Below are 23,768 nucleotides of genomic sequence, written 5' to 3' on the forward strand. Positions count from 1 at the left end.
CGCAGCCACGCAGCGGGTACGGAGCTAACAGTCACCGATAGGGATGGAGCCGAGGGCAAAGAGGCTCGACGCCTAAACTTCGACACTTGGCTGCGCAGAAGCCGCGGTTGGGAGCGCCCCGTGGGCCCGGGGGAGGGGCGCCAGGCCGCTCCGTCCAGCCGGGCGCCAGCTCCTCCCGGGCGCGCGGGCGGGCCGGCACCCACCGACAGCGGGCACACAAAGCCTACTCGGCTCGCTCGGCGATCGGCTCCTCACGCCTGTGCCGCCGCGCGCCGCCAGGCGGCTCCAGGTTGGGCGGCGGGCAGTGGCAGGCACAAGGCGTCAAGAAGCTGCACGCATCAAACCACCGCGGGAGGGAGCGCGGAGGGGGGAGGAGGAGGAGTGGGAAAAGGAGGAGGGAGGAGGAGTGGGGACCGGGCGGGGGGTGGAGGAAGAGGCCTCGCGCAGCGGAGGGAGCAATTGAATTTCAAACACAAACAACTGCACAAGCGCGCACCCATCGTACCGGAGCGTTGCCCCAGATCCGCGCCCGCCCCGTCCGTGCGGCGCGCGGGCGGAGTCGCCGTGGCCGCGCCGGAGCCCGGGCCGGGGGCCACCATCGAGGCGGGGGCCGCGCGAGGGCCGGAGCGGAGCGGCGCCGCTACCGCCGCACGCGCAAACTTGGGCTCGCGCTTTCCGGCCCGGCGCGGAGCCCGGGGCGCCCGGAGCCCCGCCATGTCGCGATCCAACCGGCAGAAGGAGTACAAATGCGGGGACCTGGTGTTCGCCAAGATGAAGGGCTACCCACACTGGCCGGCCCGGGTGAGCAGCGCGGCCCGCCGCCTCCTATCCACCTCCAGGCTTGGGTTGCATAACACCCGGGAGGGCACGAGCGCTCCGCGCGGAGGGGTTGGGAGTGGGGGCAGGGGGCTTCTGAGTCCCGGAGTCTTAGCCAAGCGACTCCAAACCCACCCGCCGGTTATATAATGGTGGAGGCGGGGTGGGGGGGCGGCGGCGGCGGCGGCGAACACCTGGCCACACGGCGTCCGCGCGTAGTGGCGTGTGCGCGGCGTGGGGAACCGAGAGCGCCGGTCACTTTCCGGCCCCCGGCTCCGCGTGCTCAGTTCCGCCCCCAGCCCCCATACTCCCAGCGGTTTCGGGCGCGCTGCACGGGCCAGTCGTGTAACTCCTCCCACCCCCCCAAGCGCCACCGCTACCCCCCTCAGGGACCCCCTTAGAGACCCCCAGTTTCTTCACTGATTGTTACCCCTGGTTCAAACTCTCCTCTTCCTAGATTAGATGGTTAAGCAGGATCTCAGCCCAGAAAGGGATAAACGGAGGCGGAGTTCGCTTCTACAAAACTTTGGTTTGGGGCATCCGTAAGAGATCTGAAGCTGAGAGGGTCGAGGAATCGTTGTGGGGGGGGGGGGGGGCGCGGAAGAAGAGGGAATCTGTCTGGTTTGGAAATCACCCGCTAGTACCCTTCACTCCTCACCCCACGAAAATACTCCTTCTTGTGCTGCCAACTCAGACTTGGTGTTGAGGGTGGCAGGGCCCTTGTGGGATTGAGAAGTCCAGCCCGGGCTGCCCTCCCTGTGAGTGGAGGTGGAGGGAACCCGAGTTGCTTCTCCTCCCCATTTCTTAAGCCTCTCCCGCCAGAACGGTCCAGTCTGCCATGTGGTTGATTCAGCCCGCCAATATGAGGCGCCCCACCACCTCCGCCCAGCACCTGGCCAGGTGGGAGGGTGGGGCCCAAAAGCCCAGCCTGGTGCATTCATCATGTTTCCCCTAAGAACTGAGACAGGTGGAGTAACAGTATGGGAGGTTGCCAGAGGTTGTTGAAGGAGGTTGGGGGTGTCACAAGGGACAGTGCCTCCGGAAACTTATTTCAAAGTTGGTGTAGGGCCTTTGGGTTTGGTCCTAGAGTATAGGACTCCTGAAGAGTGAAATCCAAGGGTAGAGAGAAGTAGAGGGAAGGAGTCTTCGGGGCGAGGGGCCAAGTGCAGAGCTGTGTTACTGGCTGTGGGTTGCTCTTTTCTGTGTGAGTCTGTCTTCATTTGGGCCAGACCCTGCTGAGGAAAGTTGGTCCAGGCCCCCCTGGGTCCTGTTCAGAGTGTGCAGACAAGCTTTGGGGCCAGTCTGAGAAAATCCAGGAGACCCTCACTCTGTACCCTCTCCTCAGGAATGTGCCTAATCCCATATGCCTTGAGCTCCTTGTTCCTGGAAACTTCTGGATGTCTGGCCTCTGGAGTGGGAGTGAAGTCCACAGTGAAGCAGGGCTCTCCCAACTTCCAAGGCCTCCTAGGGGACTTGGGTGGTGGCGGCGGCGGGGGTTAGTGTGAGCAAGTAGCCACGGCCAGCTGTGTGTGCATGTCTGTGTGTGGTGTGTGAACACTCATGTACTTTACCCTGCACCTTTGATCCATCTGGCTTCTTGGTTCAGATGCCAGGGTCCTGATGAGCAGGGCAAGAACTGAGCCCAGGTCTCTACTGCTCCTACCTCCTGGGGTAGAGCCCAGAGACTGGGGAGGGGGCTCAGCTGGAATGTGGGTTGCAGAGGACCCCTTGCTGCAAAGAGGGGAGGGCCCCATATGGACACGTACTGGCCCATATGAAGAAGACCTTCGGGTTTCTGGTGGCTTTGGAGTAAGGGCAGCACCTGGGGCTGGGAATGCTGTTTCTTCTTCATCCCGGGCCTCTAGGACAGGGGGGCAGCCTGTTGCTCTGTTGAGGGCTGGACCCTTTAGATAAAGTTAGAGTTGGAGGGAGACCAGACTGGATCCTAAAGAGATAGGACCCCACCCTTTGCCTGTGCGCTGGGTCTTGATTATGAAAATTAGAGGGAGTGGTACATCCAAGGTTGTTATGTTCCAAATATATTGTCCTTGAATGCCAAAAGAGCAGACAAATTGGGGTCTCCTTACCATCCTTGGATGCTGTCTTAGTCTATAGAGTGGCAGAGCCTGAAGGGGGTCTGGCTCTTCCTGAGATGGTGGAGGAATAGAGGAGCCTTGCTAACCGTTCCATATAATAGGCAACCAGAGCCCTCAGCCATAGTGAAGGCAACTGTGTGGACTTTTCTTCCTTAGGCCCTGCTTCTGGGGAGGGTGACTGACTCTGGGTGAGACTGGAACAGCCCAGTGCTTGCAGAGTCCAGCCAGAGGGACCACGTGGTAGGCAAGACCTGCCTGGAAGGATGGTGTGACTCCATCTTAACCTTCTCCTTTCCTCTTCCTTCTGCCTAACTTCCCCAGGGGATCTCCAAGCACTTAACAATTAACCTCCAAGACTCAGGGATTTTTCCCCTTAGGTTCCTTCCTCCTTTCTCCACTTCCTGTTTCACAGTCCCGGAAAACCTGCGCAGCCAGAGGGCCTCACCCATCTTTCCTCCCTCTGCCCCTCCCCCACGTCCAGGCACCACCTTCTTTTCTGCCTCTCCAGCTTGCCACACTTTCCTGGCCCCAACTGTCTCCTGCCCCAGATTTTCCGGTTCCTGGGTCAGGTCAGGCCTGGGCCCTGGGTGTGGTGGTCAGAACCCTGGGTGGCAGTCAGTGTGGGCTTAGCCTTCTCTGCTGCCTTCCTGTGTGCTGAGCCGGGCGGCCCTGGGCCTGGATTGTGTATGAGGCTGGGGGAGAAAAAGTGTTTAATCTTTTCTCACCACTCCTCACCTGGGAACTTAAGACCTTAGAAGGTGTCCATGGGCTCTGGCAGGATGGGACTTCTGTGTGCAGGCCCATCTGTAGGAGCCAGGCAGAGGCAGTAGGCAGGCGTGGGAGTGGAAGAGCCCCAGGCAGGGGGAAGTAACTTGCCAGGATTCCTAGAATGGCTGGGAAGGAGCAGAGCCCCCTCCCCTGTTGGCCAGGGGAGGAGGTGCAGTGGGGTCTCCAGCACTTCTCTGGCCCCACCCTGACCCACTTAGCCTTGACTCACTTGTTCTGAGTCACAGTCTGGATATAAAGGCACCGCCTGGGAGACACATGTCTATACTGGGGGTACAGGCCTCCCCTGAGACCTCATATCCTCTATGTTGTGGATGAAGAACTGCCTTTCACTTCCAAATGCAAGATAAGACATTTCCTTTGTGGCTTGAAGGATGAAGGGTCCACTGGAGAAGGAATGTCTCCCCTTTTTGTGGTGAGGGGTTGGGAATTCCATTAAGTGAAAAGAGCACTGCTCTCCTGGCCCTTCCCCACAGGTGCCTACTCTCAAGGTCAGATGGGGTGGGGGTGGCATTACCCTTTTGGGGGTAGATGCCCATCTGCCCAGGTCCTTGGCCTCCCTCTTTCCTCTCAACCCACCTTTTATTTTGCTAGAAGTCAGCAGGGTGGGTATATGTGGTGTGTCTCATTCTATTTTTAATTCCCATCCATTCTTTTGTTTCTCCCCCGCCCCTGAGGCTGGGCAGCTGGTGGCCTCCTGGATCCCATCACAGTGTTCGGCTACCTCTCTCTTTGAGTTTGTTTCCCACGGGAAAGAGACTGAAGGTCGGAGCGCCGCTTTGCCTGGTCTCAGCTCCTTGAGAGAACCTCGTGGGTGTCTCCTGTTTCTGACCCCTTTGCTCACCCGACCCCCTTTCCTGGGCCTCAGTTTCTCCCCTTTCATCACATGTTTCCTATGAGCCTGTTACTGCCTAGCTCAAGTGTGGTGCTGAAAACATGGAGCCCAGATGAGTTCCTAACTGGGACCCTTAGATATCCCCCATCCCCCACCCCAAGTTCTCTTTCCTGATGCACAAAGATCCACGGAGAAGAGGCCTAGTAAAGGGCTTCTGCTATTATTGTCTTATGCCTGTCTCCTGGGATTTCTGAGCCCTGGAGCCTCTCATTTTATTTTTTGTTCCCCCCTCTGAGAGGAGGGTGGGGAACTAGCTGGCAACAGGACCCAGGTGTCCTGGTGGAGGCGGCTCCTCCTCCGCCCACACCCCAGCTCTGGCTTCCTGAGCAGGGCCCCGGCCCTCAGCCCTGACTGGGGTTTCAGGCACAGACAGGGACCCAGGTGCCAGACTCCAGGCTTGGGGGTGGGGTGTGAGTTAGTGTCCCCTTCTGCCCAATCTGGAGAGAGGGCCTGGGGGGGGAGGAGCAGTCACATTCCTGGTTGCTGAGTGGCCCCGGGGGCGGGGTTGGGTTGTCATGGCGATGGAGATTGAGCTGGGGTGGGGGGACAGCATGCCTTTCCACCCCCTGCTCTCCCACCCCTGTGTGTCTGGGTGGCGAGGGCGCAGCTTGTGCTGGGCCTTCCTGGGGGGGGAGGGGCTGGACCTCTGTCCCCAGAGGCCACAGGGCAAGGGGGGAGGTGCTCAGGAGCCTGAAGACTCCTGTCTGGAGCAAGATGCCCCTCAGACTCTTGCCCAGCTTCCACCCCCTCTCCTGGGTGTGTGTCAGCTTATTTCCATCCCCCCAGCCTCCCTGTCTCCCCAAGCCCCTAGTCAGACACACTGTTTTACTCTGAGTGTTTAATCACTGCCTTGGCCTTTCTCTCTTTCCTATCTGCGCCTGGGGCCCCAGTCAACATGGCCACCTGGCCTCTGTCCGGCGGGAAGCCAGGCCGCTGGGGCCGCTGCAAGTGTTGCTGGGAGTTGTAGTTCTCCTCTCCCAACTCAGCTTGGCCTGGGCTTCTAGGGCCTGATCGGGGAGAAGCTGTGTAGGCCACCACATCTCACTATTTCCCTGGCCTTCTCCGTCATTCTGCACCTTCTCCATCACAGCATCCCTCACCCCCTAGGGACATTTGAGGCAGAGGATCAATCAAGTCAGGAGCTCTGTTTCTGAAATCTGGCCCTCCCTAACTTGTCCTGTCATTTTGGGTAAATCACTTTTCTGAGCTTCAGTTTCCTTGTCTGTAAAATGAGAGTCTGTATCACGCGACTTTCAAAAAGAGTTGCCCAGCATTCTTTGGGGGAGCTGTTACTGCTGGGTAATACTAAGTAGGCAGCCTCTTGGCCTCACCGCTTCACTTTCAGTCAGAGCAGTCTGTTTTTTGTTTGTTTCATAGTCATCCAGTGACTCTTTATTGTGTACCCACTGTGTGCTAGGCGCTGTGCTGGACACGTGAACAGACTTCTCTGATCTTGGAGAAGGTATAGTCCACATAGACATTAATATTGGAATTGTGAAAAGCACTGTGAAGGAGACGTGCTGAGAGTTTTATCTGGGAAACCGAACAGATTGGGAGAGATGGGGAAGCTTTCTGGAGGAAGTGATGATGGGCCTGAGGTCGGAAGGCTGATCAGGAGTTAGTGAGTATAGACGACTGAGATCAGTGTGGCTGGAGCAGAGAGCAGGACAACAGTGTTCTGGGAGAAGATGATGATAGCAAACATATACGTGGGACAGACCACTTTATGGTCATTTAAGCCTTACAGCCCTTGGACTGTGACACTCTCCATTTTACAGATGAGAAAGCTGAGGTTCTGTAAGTTACCCAAGGTCATACAAATACTAGTGGCAGCACTGGAATTCAGACCTTGACATTATGGATAATGGTGAACGGGTGGTCCCTAGAATCCTGAAAAGCCACTAGCAGGGAGAGAGACTGCTCAGACCCGCACTTGGAAAGGCTCCCCCTGGTGGCAGCATGGAGAATGGGTTGTAGTGAGCCAAGAATGGAGGCTGTGGTTTCCGTCCAGGCCAGAGGCGTGACAGTGGGTGGACCGGCCAGGGTGATGGCAGAGACATGGAGCCTTCTGGACGGGATCTGTTGAGGAATGCTGTTTGGTTTGTGAAGGAGAGGGAGGATTTTTGCTGGCCTTTTGTGTCTGACTTCCTTTGAACAAAGTCCCACTGCTAAAAATGGTTTAGAAACCCCCTTGGTGAACTCCTGGGTCCCTCTCAGTCTGATTTTTCACATATGTGCCTTAGAGGTCAGCCCCCGCAGCCTATCCTCTGGCCCCCAGTTCTTGACCGTAGGACTCCAGCTCATGCTCCCTTTCCTCATTTTGCTCTCAGATTGACGAGATGCCGGAGGCTGCCGTGAAATCAACAGCCAACAAATACCAAGTCTTTTTTTTCGGGACCCACGAGACGTGAGTGAGGGGGCAGAAGTGGTAGGGAGGGCCGGCTGGGGGGAAGAGCGGTGGTGACACCACCCCTTGCCTGTGGGGCTGCACAGCTCAGATGCAGTGAGGGGCTCGAGAGCACAGTCTCCCATCTCTCACCAGGGCATTCCTGGGCCCCAAAGACCTCTTCCCTTACGAGGAGTCCAAGGAGAAGTTTGGCAAGCCCAACAAGAGGAAAGGGTTCAGCGAAGGGCTGTGGGAGATCGAGAACAACCCCACCGTCAAGGCTTCTGGCTACCAGGTGAGCTGCCGGCCGCCCCCAGAGACCCCCCCGCTCTTTGGAAAGCAGGTGTGGCCATAGGTGTGATCGCACAGGACCCACGTGTGATGCTTAGTCTTCATGAACAGGGGGACTCAGAAACCAACACCAGGGCTTTCAGAGTAGGCGCTCATGGGGTGAGGGGTGGGGGGCTTCCTGCAAGAGGGCATGGGGCTATGGGTGTGCGATGTAGCTGTGGTGAGGGGCCACTTGTTAGACAGCGCCTGGGAGGGGCAAGAACAGGACCGAGGCGGTAAGTGGGGGCAGGCCTTCGGCGGGCCCAGAGTCAGTAAAAGACGTGGCCTTAACTCTTTCCACAAAGGCTTCCAGGAGGAGGTGCTCGTGAGCCGGGCAGGATGAGGCGGGAGGGTGGGGGGCGGGGGTTGGCGGGGAAAGGGTCCCAGCTCCCTTTGGGAGAAGTTGACCCGAGGTTTTGCCTCCTGCTCCAGCCCTCCCCCCTCCTGCACAGAGCCCTGCCTGCCCGGCCAGTGGGTTTACCCCGGGGCTAATCCGACAGAGGTGGGTCTCAAATCACTTGTGAGACTGGGCACCTGGGTGGGGGCGGGGGAGAGGCGGGCGAAGGAAGGAGTGAGTGGCCGAGGGAGGGGTCTGGGGAGGGGGCCCTGCGCGGCAGCCGCTGGTGCCACTCAGCCTGCGCCGTCTCCACCGCAGTCCTCCCAGAAAAAGAGCTGTGTGGAAGAGCCCGAAGCCGAGCCCGAAGCCACTGAGGGTGACGGCGACAAGAAGGGGAACGCCGAGGGAAGCAGCGATGAGGAAGGGAAGCTAGTCATTGACGAGCCAACCAAGGAGAAGAACGAGAAGGGAGCGCTGAAGAGGAGAGCGGGGGACCTGCTGGAGGTAACTGCCCCCTACCTGGGCTCCCAGAAGCAAGGCTCCTAGTCTTGAGGAGAGAAGTTACTGCTTTCTCAGGGAGTGTCCAGTCTGAGAGACTCAGCCCCTAGTCCTGGGAGGGGAGTCCCTCCTGAGAAGATGGGCTGCAGGAGACAGTAGAGCTGGCAGAGTGCTGGGCTGCCCGGGAAGGAGCCTCTGGGGAAAGGGGGGGAGGCTGGCATTCTCCCCGCCTTGCCTCAGCCGTCCCTCATCTCTGCCTATCCGGCGCAGGACTCCCCCAAACGTCCTAAGGAAGCAGAAGACCCTGAAGGCGAGGAGAAGGAGGGGGCCGCCTTGGAGGGTGAGAGGCCCCTCCCAGTGGAGGCAGAGAAGAACAGTACCCCGTCTGAGCCCGGCTCTGGCCGGGGGCCTCCTCCGGAGGAAGAAGAGGAGGAAGAAGAGGAAGAGGCTGCCAAGGAAGACTCGGAGGCCCCGGGCATGAGAGATCACGAGAGGTGAGTGAGCCCCCTGCCCCTTGGCAGCTGGGCTGGGAGGGCCCAGCCCTCTGCTGAGAGGAGGAGGAGGAGGGCTTGCAGCAGTCAGCCTCTCGGGAGGCAGGGCGGGGCTCTCCCAGGAGAACGGCGCTGGCTGGGGCCTGGCCAGGCCAAGGCCACATCATTAACCCTTCTCCCCTCCAACCCTCCCCCGCAGCCTGTAGCCACCAATGTTTCAAGAGGAGCCCCCGCCCCGTTCCTGCTGCTGTCTGGGTGCTACTGGGGAAACTGGCCATGGCCTCCAAACTGGGAACCCCTTCCCCACCCCAATCCACTCTCCTTTTCCCACTCACTCTCCCCTTCTGAGCTCAGACCCTGGAGATTGACCCCAATGGGACAGGCCACATGGCCCTCACCTCAGTGTCCCCACACACCTGTGACCTGAGTCAGGTCCATGTCTTCTGCTCTGTGGGATGAGATGAGGCCATTGTGTCCCTCCCTGCCTGGAGTTGTTTACCAGTGTACTTGTTAGGTCCTGGACCGGCTATTTCCATCTCCTGACACCCCTCGCCCCCTTCCCCGGGCATTCTAGATGTCTAGGTTGGCTGGGATCAGGGCTATGAATGGAAGGGATGGAGAATAAATAGCAGGGTGGACTTCTGGGGTCTGGGAGGGGCAATCTTCAAATTGGGGTGGGGGGTTGGGTAAGAGGATGACATCTCCCTGAGCTCCTGTCCCTTCCTCCCACACCTATTATCCCAGCTGCCTGGATTCAGGGAAAGTGGGACAGCTGGGGTGGGGGTTGGCGGGTGTGGGGAGTGGGAGAGGCGCTCCCTTCCATAAATCTTTGATTGACAGTGCCCAATTGTCTCACTTATGCAGACCCCAGGTGTTATGGGAGTTACAGTTTATCATCAAAAGATTTGGGGTCTTCCAAGTTCTTTGGGTCAAGGACCTGAGATCTGAAGGACTGACTTCACCCAGCTTGGGTGGGAGTGTTGAGGAATATCCATCCCCCTTTAGATCTCAGGCCAGAGATGGGATGCCCTGTGGAGACCCTTAGCTACCCTTTTCCCTCTTCTCACAGTGCTCAAGGCCAGCCTACAGTCACACACGTCACCCAGACATAAAGGAAAAGACACATTTTTTAGGAAATGTTTTTAATAAAAGAAAATTACAAAAAAAAATTTTAAAGACCCCCCCCATCCCTTTGTGTGCCCCCCAATCTTGCCCCCATTTCTGAGGTGCACTGGGAGGCTCCCCTTCTGTTTGGGGCTTGATGACTTTTCTTGTTGTAGTTGGAGCTTTGGTGTTCCTGCTGATGTCATTTCCCATCCACACACCCCCGACCTGGTCCACTCAGTGTTGTCACCAGATCCGACTTGTAACCCACTGAGAGGCCAGAGGGAAATAATCGCCCTCTCCCAACCTCTTTGTAGTGGTTTCTTTGCCTCTTTGGTTTCTTGTCTCTTTCACCCTTGCCCCTCTCCCTTGGGCTCTGATGAAAAATTGCTGACTGTAGCTTTGGAAGTTTAGCTCTGAAAACCGTAGATGATTTCAGTTCTAGGAAAATAAAACCCATTGATTACTACATTGGATTTTGACTGGTTCTTTGGAGGTGTGTGGGTTAACTGATGGTGCAGGGGAGTGGGGGAAAGAGACTACAAATGGTTTCCAAATTCACTTCTCAGATTGAGGTAAGGGGTGCCAGCTTCCTCCATCCTCAGTCTGTTAGAAATACCTAAAATTCACATAGAATTTAACTCTTGAGAGTCTGGAGATCAAACCAGTCAATCCTAAAGGAAATCAACCCTGAATATTCATTGGAAAAGACGCTGATGCTGGGAAAGATTGAAGGCAAAAGGAGAAGGGCATGAGTATGAGATGGTTAGGTAGCATCACTGACTCAGTGAACATGTATTTGAGCAAACTCTGGGAGACAGTGGAGGACAGAGGATCCTGGCATGCTATAGTCCGTGGGGTCGCAGAGTCAGACATGACTTGAGACTGAACAACAGCGAAATTTCCACATGAGGGCAAAGTCACAGAATACTGCGCCCAGTACTCTGGTTCTGCCCAGCCAGTTTAACATAGTTTCCCCCTAAGCACCTGGGAAAGTTTTTTTTAAGTTTGCACAAGAAGTAGGTTCACAATGGCCAGGAAAGGGAGGGTTGAGTCTGGTTGTAGAAACAACTTGGACGCTCAAGGGCAAAGCTAGGGATGCCTGCTACCGATAACTGTTGAAGGATGAGGAGGTCCACAGCATGGAATCCTCCCAATACTCCTGAATTAAGTGGAATGGCTGGATTTCATCCTCTCTGTTTCTTCCAGTCTGACATTTTGTGACTAGTTCATCCACTGGCACCGAAAGGCCCAGGTTTCATCCCTTTAGAAAGCCTATGACACTTTGGGCATCTGCCTTGGCCCCCTGCAGCAGAGAAGGGCGGGCGGGGAGAGTACTGACTGTGGTCTCACTAGAAGGGGAGGCCCTCTGCTTTGAAGAAGCCGCAATCACCTAGAAAATGGAGCCACGGTCCCTGGTGACTACAATTCCCAGCGGCCTCCACGTAGAGCACGCTGTGCAGGAATGTGCCTGGCGCCGCAGCCTATCCGACTTTGCCTTCAACTCCCGACGTGCTTCACGGTGCTCTTAGGCTTCCTCGATTTCAGACCCGGTCAAATTTCCTGCTTCCCGCTTGCTTCGTAGCGGTGGACTACAACTCCCAGCATGCAGAGAGGCTAGATTGGTTGTTGAGCGTCCATTGTACAATTAGACTACGGTTCCCAGAAATCTGAGGGCTGGAGTTGGGCGGGGGCGTAGGTCCCACGTGCCTACGGGACCCGCGGAGGCCCGCGGATCAGCGGGAAGCGGAGGTGAGGATTTCGTGAACCAGAGTTTTCGACATCTCTGGGCTGTTCGGGGAGGTGGGAACGGGATGGTCCTTTGCCCCGGCATGGCTCAATTGCTTCGTCTGGGGTCTCCAAGCATCGGAAGCTCGGAGCGGCTGGGTGCTGAAGACCTCTGGGGGCTGATCATTACCCTCACCTAGGATGGGATTGGCGGTGGAAGCAGTCTTTGGAGCTGGGGCCTGAGGGATCACTACCTACACTACAGTTCCCCTAGAGCGTGCAGTGGAATCCCCACTGCGGAAGGTCACCAGCCTCTCCAGGGCTTGGAGAGAAAGAAGGAAAAGACCTAAGGGGGCTGGCTTCTGGGATCGCCTCTCTGAGCTTCAGATCGAGAACGGCTGAGACTAAGGGACATCTAGTGGAGACGTCAGGTCTTGAGATTCGCGCTGCTACTATCAAGCTGTGTGAACTAGGTCAAGTCACCAGCTCTCAGGGCCTTGGTTTCCTCGTCTCTTGTCAACCTCCCCCAAACAGCAGTGTGAATCAAATGCCAGGAATAGTAAGGTTCCTAACCTTAGATCTGTCACGTAGTGGTGCTCCCTAAGCATTTTTTTATTTTGAATGAACGAACCCTACGGCCCTTAACTTCAGTTCAGTTCAGTCGCTCAGTCGTGTCCGACTGTTTGCAACCCCATGAGGTAGCACGTTAGGCCTCCCTGTCCATCACCAACTCCCGGAGTTTACCCAAACTCATGTCCATTGAGTCAGTGATGCCATCTAACCATCTCATCCTCTGTCGTCCCCTTCTCCTCCTGCCTTCAATTTTTCCCAATATCAGGGTCTTTTCAAATGAGTCAGCTCTTCGCATCAAGTGGCCAAAATATTGGAGTTTCAGCTTCTACATCAGTCCTTCTGATGAACACCCAGGACTGATTTCCTTTAGGTTGGCATGGTTGGATCTCCTTGCAGCCCAAGGGACTTGCCGGAGTCTTCTCCAACACCACAGTTCAAAAGCATCAATTCTTCTGAGCTCATCTTACTTTATAGTCCAACTCTCACATCCATACCTGACAACTAGAAAAACCATAGCCTTGACTAGACGAACCTTTGTCGACAAAGCAATGTCTCTGCTTTTTAATATGCTGTCTAGGTTGGTCATAACTTTCCTTCCAGGGAGTAAATGTCTTTTAGTTTCATGGCTGCAGTCACCATCTGCAGGGATTTTGGAACCCAAGAAAATTAAGTCTCTCACTGTTTCCACTGTTTCCCCATCTAATTGCCATGAAGTGATGGGTCCAGATGCCATGATCTTAGTTTTCTGAATGTTAAGCTTTAAGCCAACTTTTTCACTCTTCTCTTTCACTTTCATCAAGAGGCCCTTTAGTTCTTCTTCAATTTCTGCCATAAGGGTAGTGTCATCTGCATATCTGAGGTTATTGGTATTTCTCCTGGCAATCTTGATTCCAGCTTGTGCTTCATCCTGCCCAGTGTTTCTCATGATGTACTCTGCATATAAGTTAAATAAGCAGGGTGACAATATACAGCCTTGACGTACTCCTTTTCCTATTTGGAACCAGTCTGTTCTTCCATGTCCAGTTCTAACTGTTGCTTCCTGACCTGCATACAGGTTTCTCAAGAGGCAGGTCAGGTGGTCTGGTATTCCCATCTCTTTCAGAATTTTCCACAGTTTATTGTGATCCACACAGTCAAAGGCTTTGGCATAGTCAATAAAGCAGAAATAGATGTTTTTCTGGAACTCTCTTGCTCTCTCGAAGATCCAGCAAATGTTGGCAATTTGGTCTCTGGTTCCTCTGCCTTTTCTAAAACCAGTTTGAACATCTGGAAGTTCGCGTTTCACGTATTGCTGAAGCCTGGCTTGGAGAATTTTGAGCTTTACTTTACTAGCGTGTGAGATGAGTGCAATTGTGTGGTAGTTTGAGCATTCTTTGGCATTGCCTTTCTTTGGAATTGGGAATGAAAACTGACCTTTTCCAGTCCTGTGGCCTCTGCTTTATCCAGCATTAATTAAAAATAGTATTAGGTCTTTTGTTTACCATATTGAGAAGTATAGAGAAGAAAAATGACCCAATATCTCAGTATTCAGATAAACCAGTTGATATATATTTTTAAATGTATGTAGTTAGAAAATGCAAATGTTTTGGAAAGGAACAGCCCTCCCAAACTGCCTCTTCCCTGTTTCCTTCTGGTAAATATTTATGCCTATGTCAGAATATGTATTTTTAAATTTACCCAGAAAGGATAATACTATCCACATAATTCTGTCTTGCTTTCTTAAAATATTAGAAGTAACTTGAATGACAGAAACAGCTCTGTAAAATTTTATGGATAATGGAACTGAAGCTCAGAAGACAAGGGTCCCAGAATGAGTTGATGGTGGAGCAGAGACTAGATCTCAGGTCCTCTGACTACCCAGTCCAGAGCTTTTAATGTCGTCGTAGTGAACTCTAATGGTTCTTTGAATTAGGATGGAGCAAGGTTAATGGTGCCTCCTTTGTCAGTTGTCCTTGGGGTTAAATGAGATGACACATGGACGCACTTAGCATGGCCACTGGAAGGTAGCAGGTGCCCATTGGGTTAGTCCATTTTCCTTCAAGAACTGGGAAGCTTAGAGTTCATACTTAGTTTGAAATTGTAGGTCTCCGACAGTCTTGCTCTGGATCTTTTTCCTTTAGAAAAGAAACTATCTCAGGGGGAAGTGATTGTTTCCTGATTGAGATTAGGAACTGGAAGTCTTATAGGGCCAGGGGAGCCCGGCAGCTTACAGTCTATGGGGTTGCAAAGAGTTTGGACATGACTGAGCAACTGTGCATGCACATAGGGACATCTTAATCCCAATTTTTATCTCTGCTACCTGTTTGTCTTACCCTATAATTGCCTGGTTTTTGGACTTATGCCAGTGTTTTCTTTACATCTTGCTGTTGGTGTATTTATTGAAAGACTTTTTATTGAGTACCTAATACTTGCCAAGGGTTTCCCAGGTGGTTCAGTGGTAAAGAATCCACCTGCCAATGCAGGAGACTCGGGTTCAATCCCTGGGTCAGAAAGATTCCCCTGGAGAAGGAAATGGCAACCCACTCCAGTATTCTTACCTGGGAAATCCCATGGACAGAGGATCTTGGCCAGCTACAATCCATGGGGTCACAAAAGAGTCAGACACAACTGAGCAACTAAACAGTAGGTGCCAGACCCTACTAGGATCTTCTAGATTCAAGGGCGATCTAGATAACATGGTCCTGGCCTCAGTGAACTTTTTTGGACTTTGAAGTCAGGTATCTGTGGGTTTGAATGCCGATTCTCCCACATTGTAACTTTATGACCATTGACAAGTCACTTAAATTATCTGAGTCTATATCATCATCTGTAATAGTGAAGATAGTATCTTATGAGGATTCAGTAGGATGAAGTCCATTGAGCCATGGAATAGGTGCTTAAAAAGATGTTTCTTTGCCCTCTTTTTTTTTTTTTTTCCTTTGCTCTCTTGTTTCTGTCTACCTCAGAGCTGACTAGGAAGATTTCTGGGTCTTTCGCTGGCCAGGGGACTTCTCACAGCCTCCAGTCATGCGGCTCTCTGCTCTGCTGGCCTTGGCATCTAAGGTCACCCTGCCTCCCAACTACCGCTATGGGATGAGCCGCCCAGGCTCCTTGGCAGATAAAAGAAAGAACCCTCCAGGGACAAGGCGGCGCCGGGTGGCTGTGGAACCCATCCCTGAGGAAGACTGGCATCTGTTCTGTGGAGACAGGGTGAGAGTCTCAGACAGGGTTGGGTGGTGGAGTGCTCCCGGGCAAGGATCTCCCTCCCTACCCTCGTTATCTTCCCACAGGTAGAGATCCTAGAAGGCAAGGACGCTGGGAAGCAAGGCAAAGTGGTTCAAGTTATCCGGCAGCGAAACTGGGTGGTTGTTGAGGGACTGAATACAGTAAGTAAAGAGTGAGGGTGGTGATGCTCAGGAAGCCTGTGCCATCCGTCCATCTATTAAAAGCGGCACGGGGAGGACGGAGACTGGCTGAGGGGATGGTGCGACAACCGAGCCTCTGAACCTTTTTTTCACCTTGGACTGAATGCTCTGAGTTGTGGTAGACAAACCGCCTTCACATCCCTTGGTTTCTGATAGCCACCCTCCCCCGCTCTTTTGGACAGCATTACCGCTATGTTGGCAAGACTGTGGATTTCCGGGGAACCATGGTCCCCAGCGAAGCACCCTTGCTCCATAACCAAGTCAAACTTGTGGATCCTATGGACAGGCAAGCATAAGGGGCTCTGGTCAGAGGGTTTCCTGCCTTCTTTTGGCAAGTTGTTGACCATATTTATCCAAAGGGAATGGTGGGTTGGATGTGCTGGAAATTGAGAGGGGCCATCTCATGGACATGACCCCTTGTAGGAAGCCCCAATCCAGGGGTAGCAGAGAAATAAGATGGTGACTTTGGGGCTGGAAGATAGCAGGGCGACCTGCTCCCTGGAGGTCTCACTTCTTCTATCTACTAGGAAACCCACTGAAGTGGAGTGGAGATTCACTGAGGCAGGAGAGCGAGTACGAGTGTCCACAAGATCAGGAAGGATCATCCCGAAACCTGATGTTCCCAGAGCTGATGGCATCGTCCCTGAAACGTGGATTGGTGAGGCTGGGTGAGGGGCAGGAAAAAGTGGGAGTGGGAGTAAGAGATGTTAAGAAGCCCACCCATCTTCCTTCCTCCGGTTCAACAGATGGCCCCAAAGACACATCAGTAGAAGATGCTCTAGAAAAAACCTATGTGCCTCGTCTAAAGACATTGGAGGAGGAGGTGATGGAGGCGATGGGGATCCAGGAGACTCGGAGACACAAGAAAGTCTATTGGTATTGAGTCTGGGGGAGCCACTTCTCTCCTCCTTGTCTTAGCCTTGAACGTTGTGACCACTTCTTCTTCAGACGCTAATAAAGAGCCTTGGGTCCTCTGTCTTCTGGTAAGACTTGCACCCTGACCCCTGTTTCAGGGGCTGAGGGAGGGAGCGTCTGTCCTGATGTCATGACAAAACCTGGATGGAAGTTAACAATCTTAAGGGGGTCCTCCCACAGTGCAGGGCCTGCAGATTTCTCGGATGGAAATCTAAGGGCGAGAGCTTCCCCTCACAGAGACCTCTGAATAACAGGGCACTGCCTATTAGGAAGACCGCAGGGACTGGGAGCATGAGACCCAAATTAGAACCTCAGCAGGATTCAGTAGGGAGGGTGCTGGTCTGTCGTGTATACCTAATAAAATGGTAGACAAGTACAGACTTCAATTTTTTAATAAGTTGAAAATAAACTTCTGCATAATATTATATAACATACACAGGGAGAGAAAGGGTATGATGCTGGTTTGTAGGGAACCCAGATGCCAGGGAGGATGCAGGATGCTGGTTCTCTGGCTGAGGAGGCGAAGACTGACTCCCAGCGTGGTGCCTGGCAGTTTCAGATGGGGTCTGAGATGCACCCTTCCTCTGGCTGCGTCAGCTGTCTTCAGTCTCCAGAAGAGAGAAGGCCTCACCTAGAGGCCCTTTGGTGGCCACCAGAACCAGGTTTCTTGGCGAGAGTTCGGGACTGAAGATGGGCAGGAGCTCAGCGTGGAAGCCTGTGAGAAAGGCAGGGCTACTCAGGAGAGAAATGAAACAAACTCGTAGCCACTTCCTGCCTAACCTGTACACATAGCTCTCCACATAGGAGAGGCCCAGGAGGATCTAAGGAAACCCCGCTTTCTACCAGGAACATGAGTGCCCGAGATGCTGACTTGGGAGGAGGCAAGCCTCAGCACATTGTAGGGATGCTGGCTTAAGATGCACCTCAGGGATGTATCACCTATCCTATGGTGATAGGCATCCAGATTCAGCAGGAATTTGCATTAACAGGCCCTCCCTCCCCCTGTCTGATGCTGAAACAGCTGTTGGCCCTAGAATCACCATGGTGATGGGCCAAGTCCCAGCAGGTGTAGGGGTGGGGACCTGAAGGAGACCCCTAGAGCTCTAGCCCCTCTAGCCCTGGGTCCCTGGTGTGGCCCCCCTCACCCTGCTCCTGAAGGTAGAGCAGCCGGTCCAGTAGAATCAGAGTCTCCACCAGTGGGGCCAGCAGCAGGGCTAGGCTGAAGAAGGCCACCACACGGTTCTCCTGGGCCTGGTGAGCTCGAAGGACAGCCACATTCAGTGGCAGGTGGGGGTCCAGCCCCACCCGCTGTAGCCCCCGCTGCACATATCTGTGGGGTCAGTCACAGACAGCAGTCAGCTTAGAAAGCCACTCCTCCATTCAAACTGTCTGTTTCTAATTCAATTCCAGCTCTGCTTTTCTACCTTAAGGGCATTTAAAAGTATATATTTATTTGGCTGTGCTGGGTCTTGGTTGTGGCATGTGGGATCTAGTTTCCTGACCAGGGATCGAACCCGGGGCCCCTACATTGAAGCCACTGGAACACCAAAGAAGTCCCTTAGGATGCATTTTTATTTACAGAGTTTTCTGACTGTGAACTGTCCGTTCAATAGCAAATCAATCCAAAAATTTATTTTTAGACAAACCTGTCCAATTATTTGGGCTTCCCAGGTGGCGCTAGTGGTAAAGAACCTGCCTGCCAGTGCAGGAGACTAAGAGACGTGGGATTCGATCCCTGAGTCAAGAAGATCCCCTGGAGGATGGCATGGCAACCCACTCCAGTATTCTTGCCTCGAGAATCCCATGGACAGGAGCCTGGTGGGCTACAGTCCATAGCGTTGCAAAAAGTCAGACATGAGGCGACTTAGCACGCACACATGTCCAATTATTTAGCCATATTTTTATCATTTCAAAAATTTGATAAAAGAATGACAACTACCTTTTAAAGAAAATGTGAAGCTGTCTCAGAACTCAGTCACTACCCCCTCCCCCAAACCAGCACATCTAGATTTTCTTTAGGACACGCTAACAAGTGAGGGTGGGAGGGAATCATACCCCCAGTAGGTGATGCCCCCCATCTCACCCCCCCAGGCCCCCAGCCTCACTCTTCAATCTTGAGCTCGTGGACCCTGGGAATCCCTTGCACGCCTGGCCGCCGGAGCTTAGGCTGGGCACACCGGATGACGGTCTCCAGTGCTGCGCGGTAGCAGTGGGTTCGGAGGCTGGGGCCTGCTTTCTGTAGCCGCTCAGCATATTCCTCCAGGGCGTGGCAGGCCCCCTCCCGAAGCCTGTAGGGCAGTTCACAGCCGGGCAGCCCAGCCACCCACTGACTGAGTGGGTAGCCGCCAGGGTCACTCAGCTTCATGTAGCAGCAGCCCACTGAGGCCAGGGCCACCACCTCAGGGCAGCAGGAGAAGTGCCTCAGCAAGGCGACACTCAGGTCCCCGCAGGCGTGGAGGCCCGTCAGCAGCAGGCGGGCCCCGCTCTGAGGCGAGGTCTCCAGTGGAAGCAGGAGCTCCTCACACAGGGCCGTGGGGTCTACCCACCTAACCACGTGGTGTGGGGGGTGACGGGGGCCAGTGTGGACCACCTGTGGAGGTAGGACAGAACAGAGGCAGATGGGAGGCCTGTTTCCTGTCCTCGCGCCACCTCAGGCCACAGGAAGGGATCTGTCCTGAGTTCCTTCCCAAGGAGGAAGGTGGGAGAGCAACTGGGGCAGAGGAAATGGGATAGATTCTGCATTTGTCATTACTAACTGCAAATCTTTTCATCTCTGAGTCCCCGCTTCCTCATTTGTAATGAGGCTGATACCTGATTGGCCACTTTGTACAGGTGGCTGTGAGAAGGAAGAAAGCAGTGTAGAAAGCAGTTTTTAACTACAAAGTGCCTTTAAGATGAGGCTTTGGTGAAGGAGGGATCTTGGGAAAGAGGTAGCAGAAACAGACACCATCTCAAGCTGAGACACTTAAAAGAGAGAATTCAGCCTTGGTGCCTAGTTTCAGCCAAGTTGATCCTGCTCTCATGGTCCTGGCTGCAGGAAGGGCTGGTCTACCTTTGGGTTCCTCTTCTCCTCTTTCTCCAGAGTCTGTAGGAGCTCCTGGTCTAGGCGCTGGGCTCTCTCCACCAGTCTCTGGTCCCCTTCAATGCTCTTTACCGTCAGCCCCAGCCCCAGGGACATGAAGCGGGAGAGATGGCCCTGGAGTCAAGAGAAGACGGGTAAAGAGCCCTGTTCAGGGTCCCCTACCCAGTCCCCATCCCTACCTATGGTTTGGACACTTGGGTACCAGGCCCCCAGAGGCTTAAATTCTGTGCCGCTTACTTCCTGCGCTCCTTATTATCTGCCCCTCTGGGCATGTGGCCTGATAACCCGCCTTCTAGTTGTTCTATCCCCATGACAAAAAAACCCACAAAAAACAAAAGCAGATTATTATGGGTCTGGCTCACCTGGCCTGAGCCTACATCCACAACCTGGGTGCAGCCTGTGAGGTCACTCAGCTTCTTCACCAACTGAAAGGAGAGGGAACAAAGGTCCCCTGGCCATTGGGTGTTGGCTCCCAGGACAAACACTCATAATGAGAGCAGAGAGGAGCTGAGGATGGCAGAGGAAGATGGGTAGGGGGTGCCATGGAGGAGACAAGAGACATGGAGACCTAAATAGGGTGTGCTGACCCCCTGGCTCAGGCTAAGGTCTTTGCTCCTCTCAGGACAGTGATTCAGTCCCCACAGAACAAGAGCCCTGCTGTGACGCCATGAGCAGATTGTGAAGATTATCAGAACAAGAATAAGACAGTGATTCAACTATAGCCACCAACCAACCCAGCAAAAGGATGAAGATAGGATTATAGTATACTTGCCAAGGAAGGGACCGTATAGGGCCTCTTGTCCTATAGGTGATAAAAGGTGCCCAAACCTTAGTAACCCCTAGGCTTAAGGAGTCCCCAAGGCCCCCAGATACCACCTGTACCCCAGCCATCTCCTCACCTCTCCCAGCCTCCGAATCTCATGCTGCTTCTTGGGCCTGACATGTTTCCGGAATGGAGCTGTCAGCCGGGAACTCTGGCTGGGATTCTCCAGGAACTCTGAGGGGGTCTGAAACCCAGGCGTCCGGGTAAAGGCCAGGGCATAGGCTGTGGACTTCAGGGCCAGCAGGGTGAGTGGCCACACCGACCTGTACCTGAGATAGCCCGCCCAGGCCCCCTGTGAATAGTCCCATTGCATCCTGAGTGTGCCAGCTTACAACCCAGGAAGCCCTTGTGAGACTGAGCAATGGCTCCCTGCGGGGCTCAGCTCCGAGTCCCCCGGCGCGGGGTCCCTCTTGCCCATACCTGGCCACTTCCCCTTCTCTGGGCATCCCCAGCAGCAGCGTGGCCAGCTGTGGCGGGTTCAGTCCATCCAGTGCTTCCTGCCACGAGCAAGGGAGTGTGCCCCACAGGTTGTCTGTGAAAAATTCCTGTAGGGGAAAGGGAGAAGCAATCAACAGGCTACTTCCCCTCCCATTCTTCCCTACGTATACAACACATGGCCACCAGCTACAACTAGCAGGAACCTCTCCTCATCGGAGTTACTTCTCTGAAGTCTGCTCTAACCTTCCCCTCCTTCCTGAGCCCAAATTGCATTCTGGACACACTTCTTTTAGAAATGTCCCCCTTATTTATATGTGTGTCCTCCACTCAACTGAACTTAGGGGCGTGTATGGTAGCTTTGCACCTGCCTCCTTAACACAGCAGTGACTAACACACGCTATTAGTATGTTACCATCTAGTAACCTACTGTTACATGCGCCAGACACCATAGATGCCAGACATTATATATGCCAAAATGTTTGTTTTTGCTTTTATTTTTGGTCACCACATGTGACATGTGGGATCCTAGTTCCCTGACCAGGGGCCGAACCTGGGCTCTCTGCAGTGAAAACGCCACTAACCACTGGACCACCAGGGGTTCCCTGGCAGAATGTATTTTTATTCATTTATTTGTTCAACACAAATTCTGGAGCTTTGCTTAGGCATCAAGTTCTGTCCTAAGCTCAGGGGATACAAACAATGAAACAGACAGACAAGATCCCTGATCTTGCAGAGTTTACATTGAAAGAAATTATTTCAAGTAACATCAAGGGCCACACAGACAAGAAAACACTAATGAGACAGTAACATAATGGAAAGTTTGAGAGTGTACTCTTAGATAGAGTAATACAGCACATGTGAAACACTGCATGCATTGGCTGCCCAGAGGCAGGGGTGGGGGTAAGTAAAATAGGTGAGGAGGGTCAAAAAGTACAAACCTCCAGTTACAATGTAAACGTCATGGAGATGTATAGTATGGTGACTGTTGTAAATAATACTCTATTGTATGTCTGAAAGTTGCTGAGAGTAGATCTTAAAAGTTCTCATCATAAGAAAAAAATTAACTATGTACAGTGATGGATATTAACTGATGCAAGAGATGGTTAGATAGCATCACTGAGTCAACAGACATGAATTTGAACAAACTCTGGGAGACAGTGGTGGACAGGGAAGCCTGGTGTGCTGCAGTCCATGGGGTCACAAAGAATCAGACACAACTTAGCCACTGAACAACAATTATTTCATAATAAAAACAAATAGGAATCATTACGTTACACACCTAAAACTAAAATGTTACATGTCAATTCTATCTCAACTTTTTAAAAATTCAGGTAGTAGCAAACACAGAATATTTTAATATGCCAGATACTGTCTGAAACATTTTATATATGTTAATGCATTTCATTAATCTGTCCAAGTCAAGAAGCTAGTAAGTAGTACAGCTGGAATCTGAAACCAATTCAACCCTAGAGTTTTGCTCTTAACCACCCTACTCAATTGCCTTTCTATTGAGAAAAACATTCCAGGCAGATCAGTAAGTGCAAAGGCCCTGATCAGGCCAGTGTAGATGTAGTATAGTGAATGTGGGAGAGAATGAAATGTGATCCAGTTTAAAAGGGAGCTTGTAGGTAATGGTAGTTACCACTACCTATACTTAGGATCCAGGCAAGAATACTGGAATGGGTTGCCATTTCCTACTCCAGGGGATCTTGTCAACCCAGGAATTGAACCCATGTCTCTTGGGCCTCCTGCATTGGCAGGCAAATTCTTTACCACTAGCGCCACCTGGAAAATCCCAGAGTACCTAGGAAGCAAGAAATGTCATGATCAGATTTACATTTTTAGAACAAACAGTCTGCCTGTTTTGTGAAGAACTGGGTATGGAAGGGAGGAAGCAAATACAGAAATCAGTTAGGAAGTAGACCAGAAGAGAGATGATGTTGGCTTGGCCTAGGGTGGTAGCAGTGTCAATGGAGACACATGGGTGAATTTGGTATCTATTCTGGAAGTTGAATCAACAGACTTGTTGAAAGAGCTGAATCAGAAAAAGCTGAATCAAGGATGGCTTCTGGGTTTGGGAAGTGAATAATTCAGTGGATGCTGGTGGCATTTATACATCATCTCATTTATTCTTCACAATGATCTTTCAAAACGGGATCCATTTTGCAGCTGAGGACCTGGGGCTAGGAGGAATTTTTTTTTTTTTAAATGCCTAATGTTAACACGATAGGGAAGGCGGGATTCTAGTCGGACTCTGTCAACTTCCAAGTTGGAATTGTCCATTACACGGAAAAACCAGGAATTTATTCAAAACCTGAATGAACGAACATGTGTGTTCTTGAAAACACCTCACATGTTCCTGGGATAGTTCAACACTGCCGCAGAAGCATGGCTCAAATGTCCATGCGCTTTATTACTCCGGACACCAGAAAGTTAGAAAAACACCCTAGATGCTAGAAATATTAATATTTAGGTCATCAGGGAAAAAAAAGAATCGGGGGTTTTGCCCAGCTTTAACCCTTTCTTGTACAGACAAAAGACTGGAAAAACCTATTAGAAAAAAAGATCAGACGCTAACTCTCCAGATTCTCCCCTAGTCGTGGCTAGGTAGCCAATCACACAACCAGGAGCACCCCACCCACATCCCTGTGGCCTCACGATGATGTAGGCGTCCAGGATGGAACGGTAGAGCGTCACGACCCGGGTGAGGTTCACCGCTAGCTGTCTCCTCTCTTCGTGAGAGAGGCGCCGGGCGGAGACCCCGGGCATTCCGGGGCCCAGACGGTGGCGCGGGGAGCGAGAAAGCAATGAGGAGAGAACCAGGGTTAGGACCACGCGGGTCCGGGATCCCGGTCGGGTTCAGCACTTCGGGTGGTCTCAGAAGAAAAAGTGTTGGGAATCTGGTCCCCGATGCTGCCTTTCCGGGATTCCAAGCTGGGGTTGAAGACTTCAGGCGCGCTCCTGACGTCACAGGTCGCGGCGTTCCCACTGCGCCAAGGTGTCTACGTCTGAGACTAGCGGGGCGGGGATGCCAGCGCAGTGACGCCATAGAGGCGTGGCGCAGTG

General features: G+C 53.0%; 3 protein-coding genes across 5 annotated transcripts; 2 read left to right on the forward strand and 1 right to left on the reverse strand.

Moving 5' to 3' along the window:
• Positions 1 to 607: 607 nt before the first annotated feature.
• Positions 608 to 10,208, forward strand: HDGF (heparin binding growth factor). 2 transcript variants are annotated; one of them, XM_061120525.1, is made up of 6 exons: positions 608 to 801; positions 6,924 to 7,000; positions 7,136 to 7,274; positions 7,965 to 8,150; positions 8,415 to 8,638; positions 8,835 to 10,208. In XM_061120525.1, the coding sequence occupies exons 1-6, from the start codon at positions 715 to 717 to the stop codon at positions 8,839 to 8,841; spliced, it is 720 nt and encodes a 239-aa protein (XP_060976508.1). In that variant the 5' UTR covers positions 608 to 714; the 3' UTR covers positions 8,842 to 10,208. The 2 variants fall into 2 exon arrangements, with proteins under 2 accessions (XP_060976508.1, XP_060976509.1); XM_061120526.1 differs by lacking the exon at positions 608 to 801 and adding an exon at positions 3,461 to 3,481.
• A 1,137-nt stretch (positions 10,209 to 11,345) lies between these two features.
• On the forward strand, positions 11,346 to 16,431 carry MRPL24 (mitochondrial ribosomal protein L24). Its single transcript, XM_061120532.1, has 6 exons — positions 11,346 to 11,491; positions 14,986 to 15,229; positions 15,310 to 15,405; positions 15,627 to 15,730; positions 15,972 to 16,102; positions 16,191 to 16,431. Exons 2-6 carry the CDS (start codon positions 15,047 to 15,049, stop codon positions 16,325 to 16,327), a joined length of 651 nt encoding a protein of 216 aa, XP_060976515.1. The 5' UTR covers positions 11,346 to 11,491; positions 14,986 to 15,046; the 3' UTR covers positions 16,328 to 16,431.
• A 302-nt stretch (positions 16,432 to 16,733) lies between these two features.
• METTL25B (methyltransferase like 25B) lies at positions 16,734 to 23,614 on the reverse strand. 2 transcript variants are annotated; one of them, XM_061120527.1, is made up of 9 exons: positions 23,361 to 23,614; positions 20,685 to 20,809; positions 20,341 to 20,533; positions 20,214 to 20,243; positions 19,804 to 19,866; positions 19,412 to 19,555; positions 18,465 to 18,949; positions 17,505 to 17,689; positions 16,734 to 17,074 (listed from the first exon to the last, which is right to left on the reverse strand). In XM_061120527.1, exons 1-9 carry the CDS (start codon positions 23,469 to 23,471, stop codon positions 16,953 to 16,955), a joined length of 1,458 nt encoding a protein of 485 aa, XP_060976510.1. In that variant the 5' UTR covers positions 23,472 to 23,614; the 3' UTR covers positions 16,734 to 16,952. The 2 variants fall into 2 exon arrangements, with proteins under 2 accessions (XP_060976510.1, XP_060976511.1); XM_061120528.1 differs by lacking the exon at positions 20,214 to 20,243.
• Between the last annotated feature and the right edge of the window lie 154 nt (positions 23,615 to 23,768).

The sequence above is a fragment of the Dama dama genome, chromosome 20 (assembly GCF_033118175.1).
Source record: "Dama dama isolate Ldn47 chromosome 20, ASM3311817v1, whole genome shotgun sequence".
Lineage (NCBI taxonomy): Eukaryota > Metazoa > Chordata > Mammalia > Artiodactyla > Cervidae > Dama > Dama dama.

Coding starts and splice junctions, on each gene's coding strand:
- HDGF (XM_061120525.1), top strand. CDS start 715: ATGTCGCGATCCAACCGGCAGAAGGAGTACAAATGCGGGGACCTGGTG. Junction 802..6,923: donor ACCCACACTGGCCGGCCCGG/GTGAGCAGCGCG, acceptor TTTTGCTCTCAG/ATTGACGAGATGCCGGAGGC. Junction 8,151..8,414: donor GAGCGGGGGACCTGCTGGAG/GTAACTGCCCCC, acceptor TATCCGGCGCAG/GACTCCCCCAAACGTCCTAA.
- MRPL24 (XM_061120532.1), top strand. CDS start 15,047: ATGCGGCTCTCTGCTCTGCTGGCCTTGGCATCTAAGGTCACCCTGCCT. Junction 15,406..15,626: donor TTGTTGAGGGACTGAATACA/GTAAGTAAAGAG, acceptor TCTTTTGGACAG/CATTACCGCTATGTTGGCAA. Junction 16,103..16,190: donor CGTCCCTGAAACGTGGATTG/GTGAGGCTGGGT, acceptor CCGGTTCAACAG/ATGGCCCCAAAGACACATCA.
- METTL25B (XM_061120527.1), bottom strand. CDS start 23,471: ATGCCCGGGGTCTCCGCCCGGCGCCTCTCTCACGAAGAGAGGAGACAG. Junction 20,810..23,360: donor TCCTGGACGCCTACATCATC/GTGAGGCCACAG, acceptor TTTCCCCTACAG/GAATTTTTCACAGACAACCT. Junction 17,075..17,504: donor GCTCTACCTTCAGGAGCAGG/GTGAGGGGGGCC, acceptor CCTTTCTCACAG/GCTTCCACGCTGAGCTCCTG.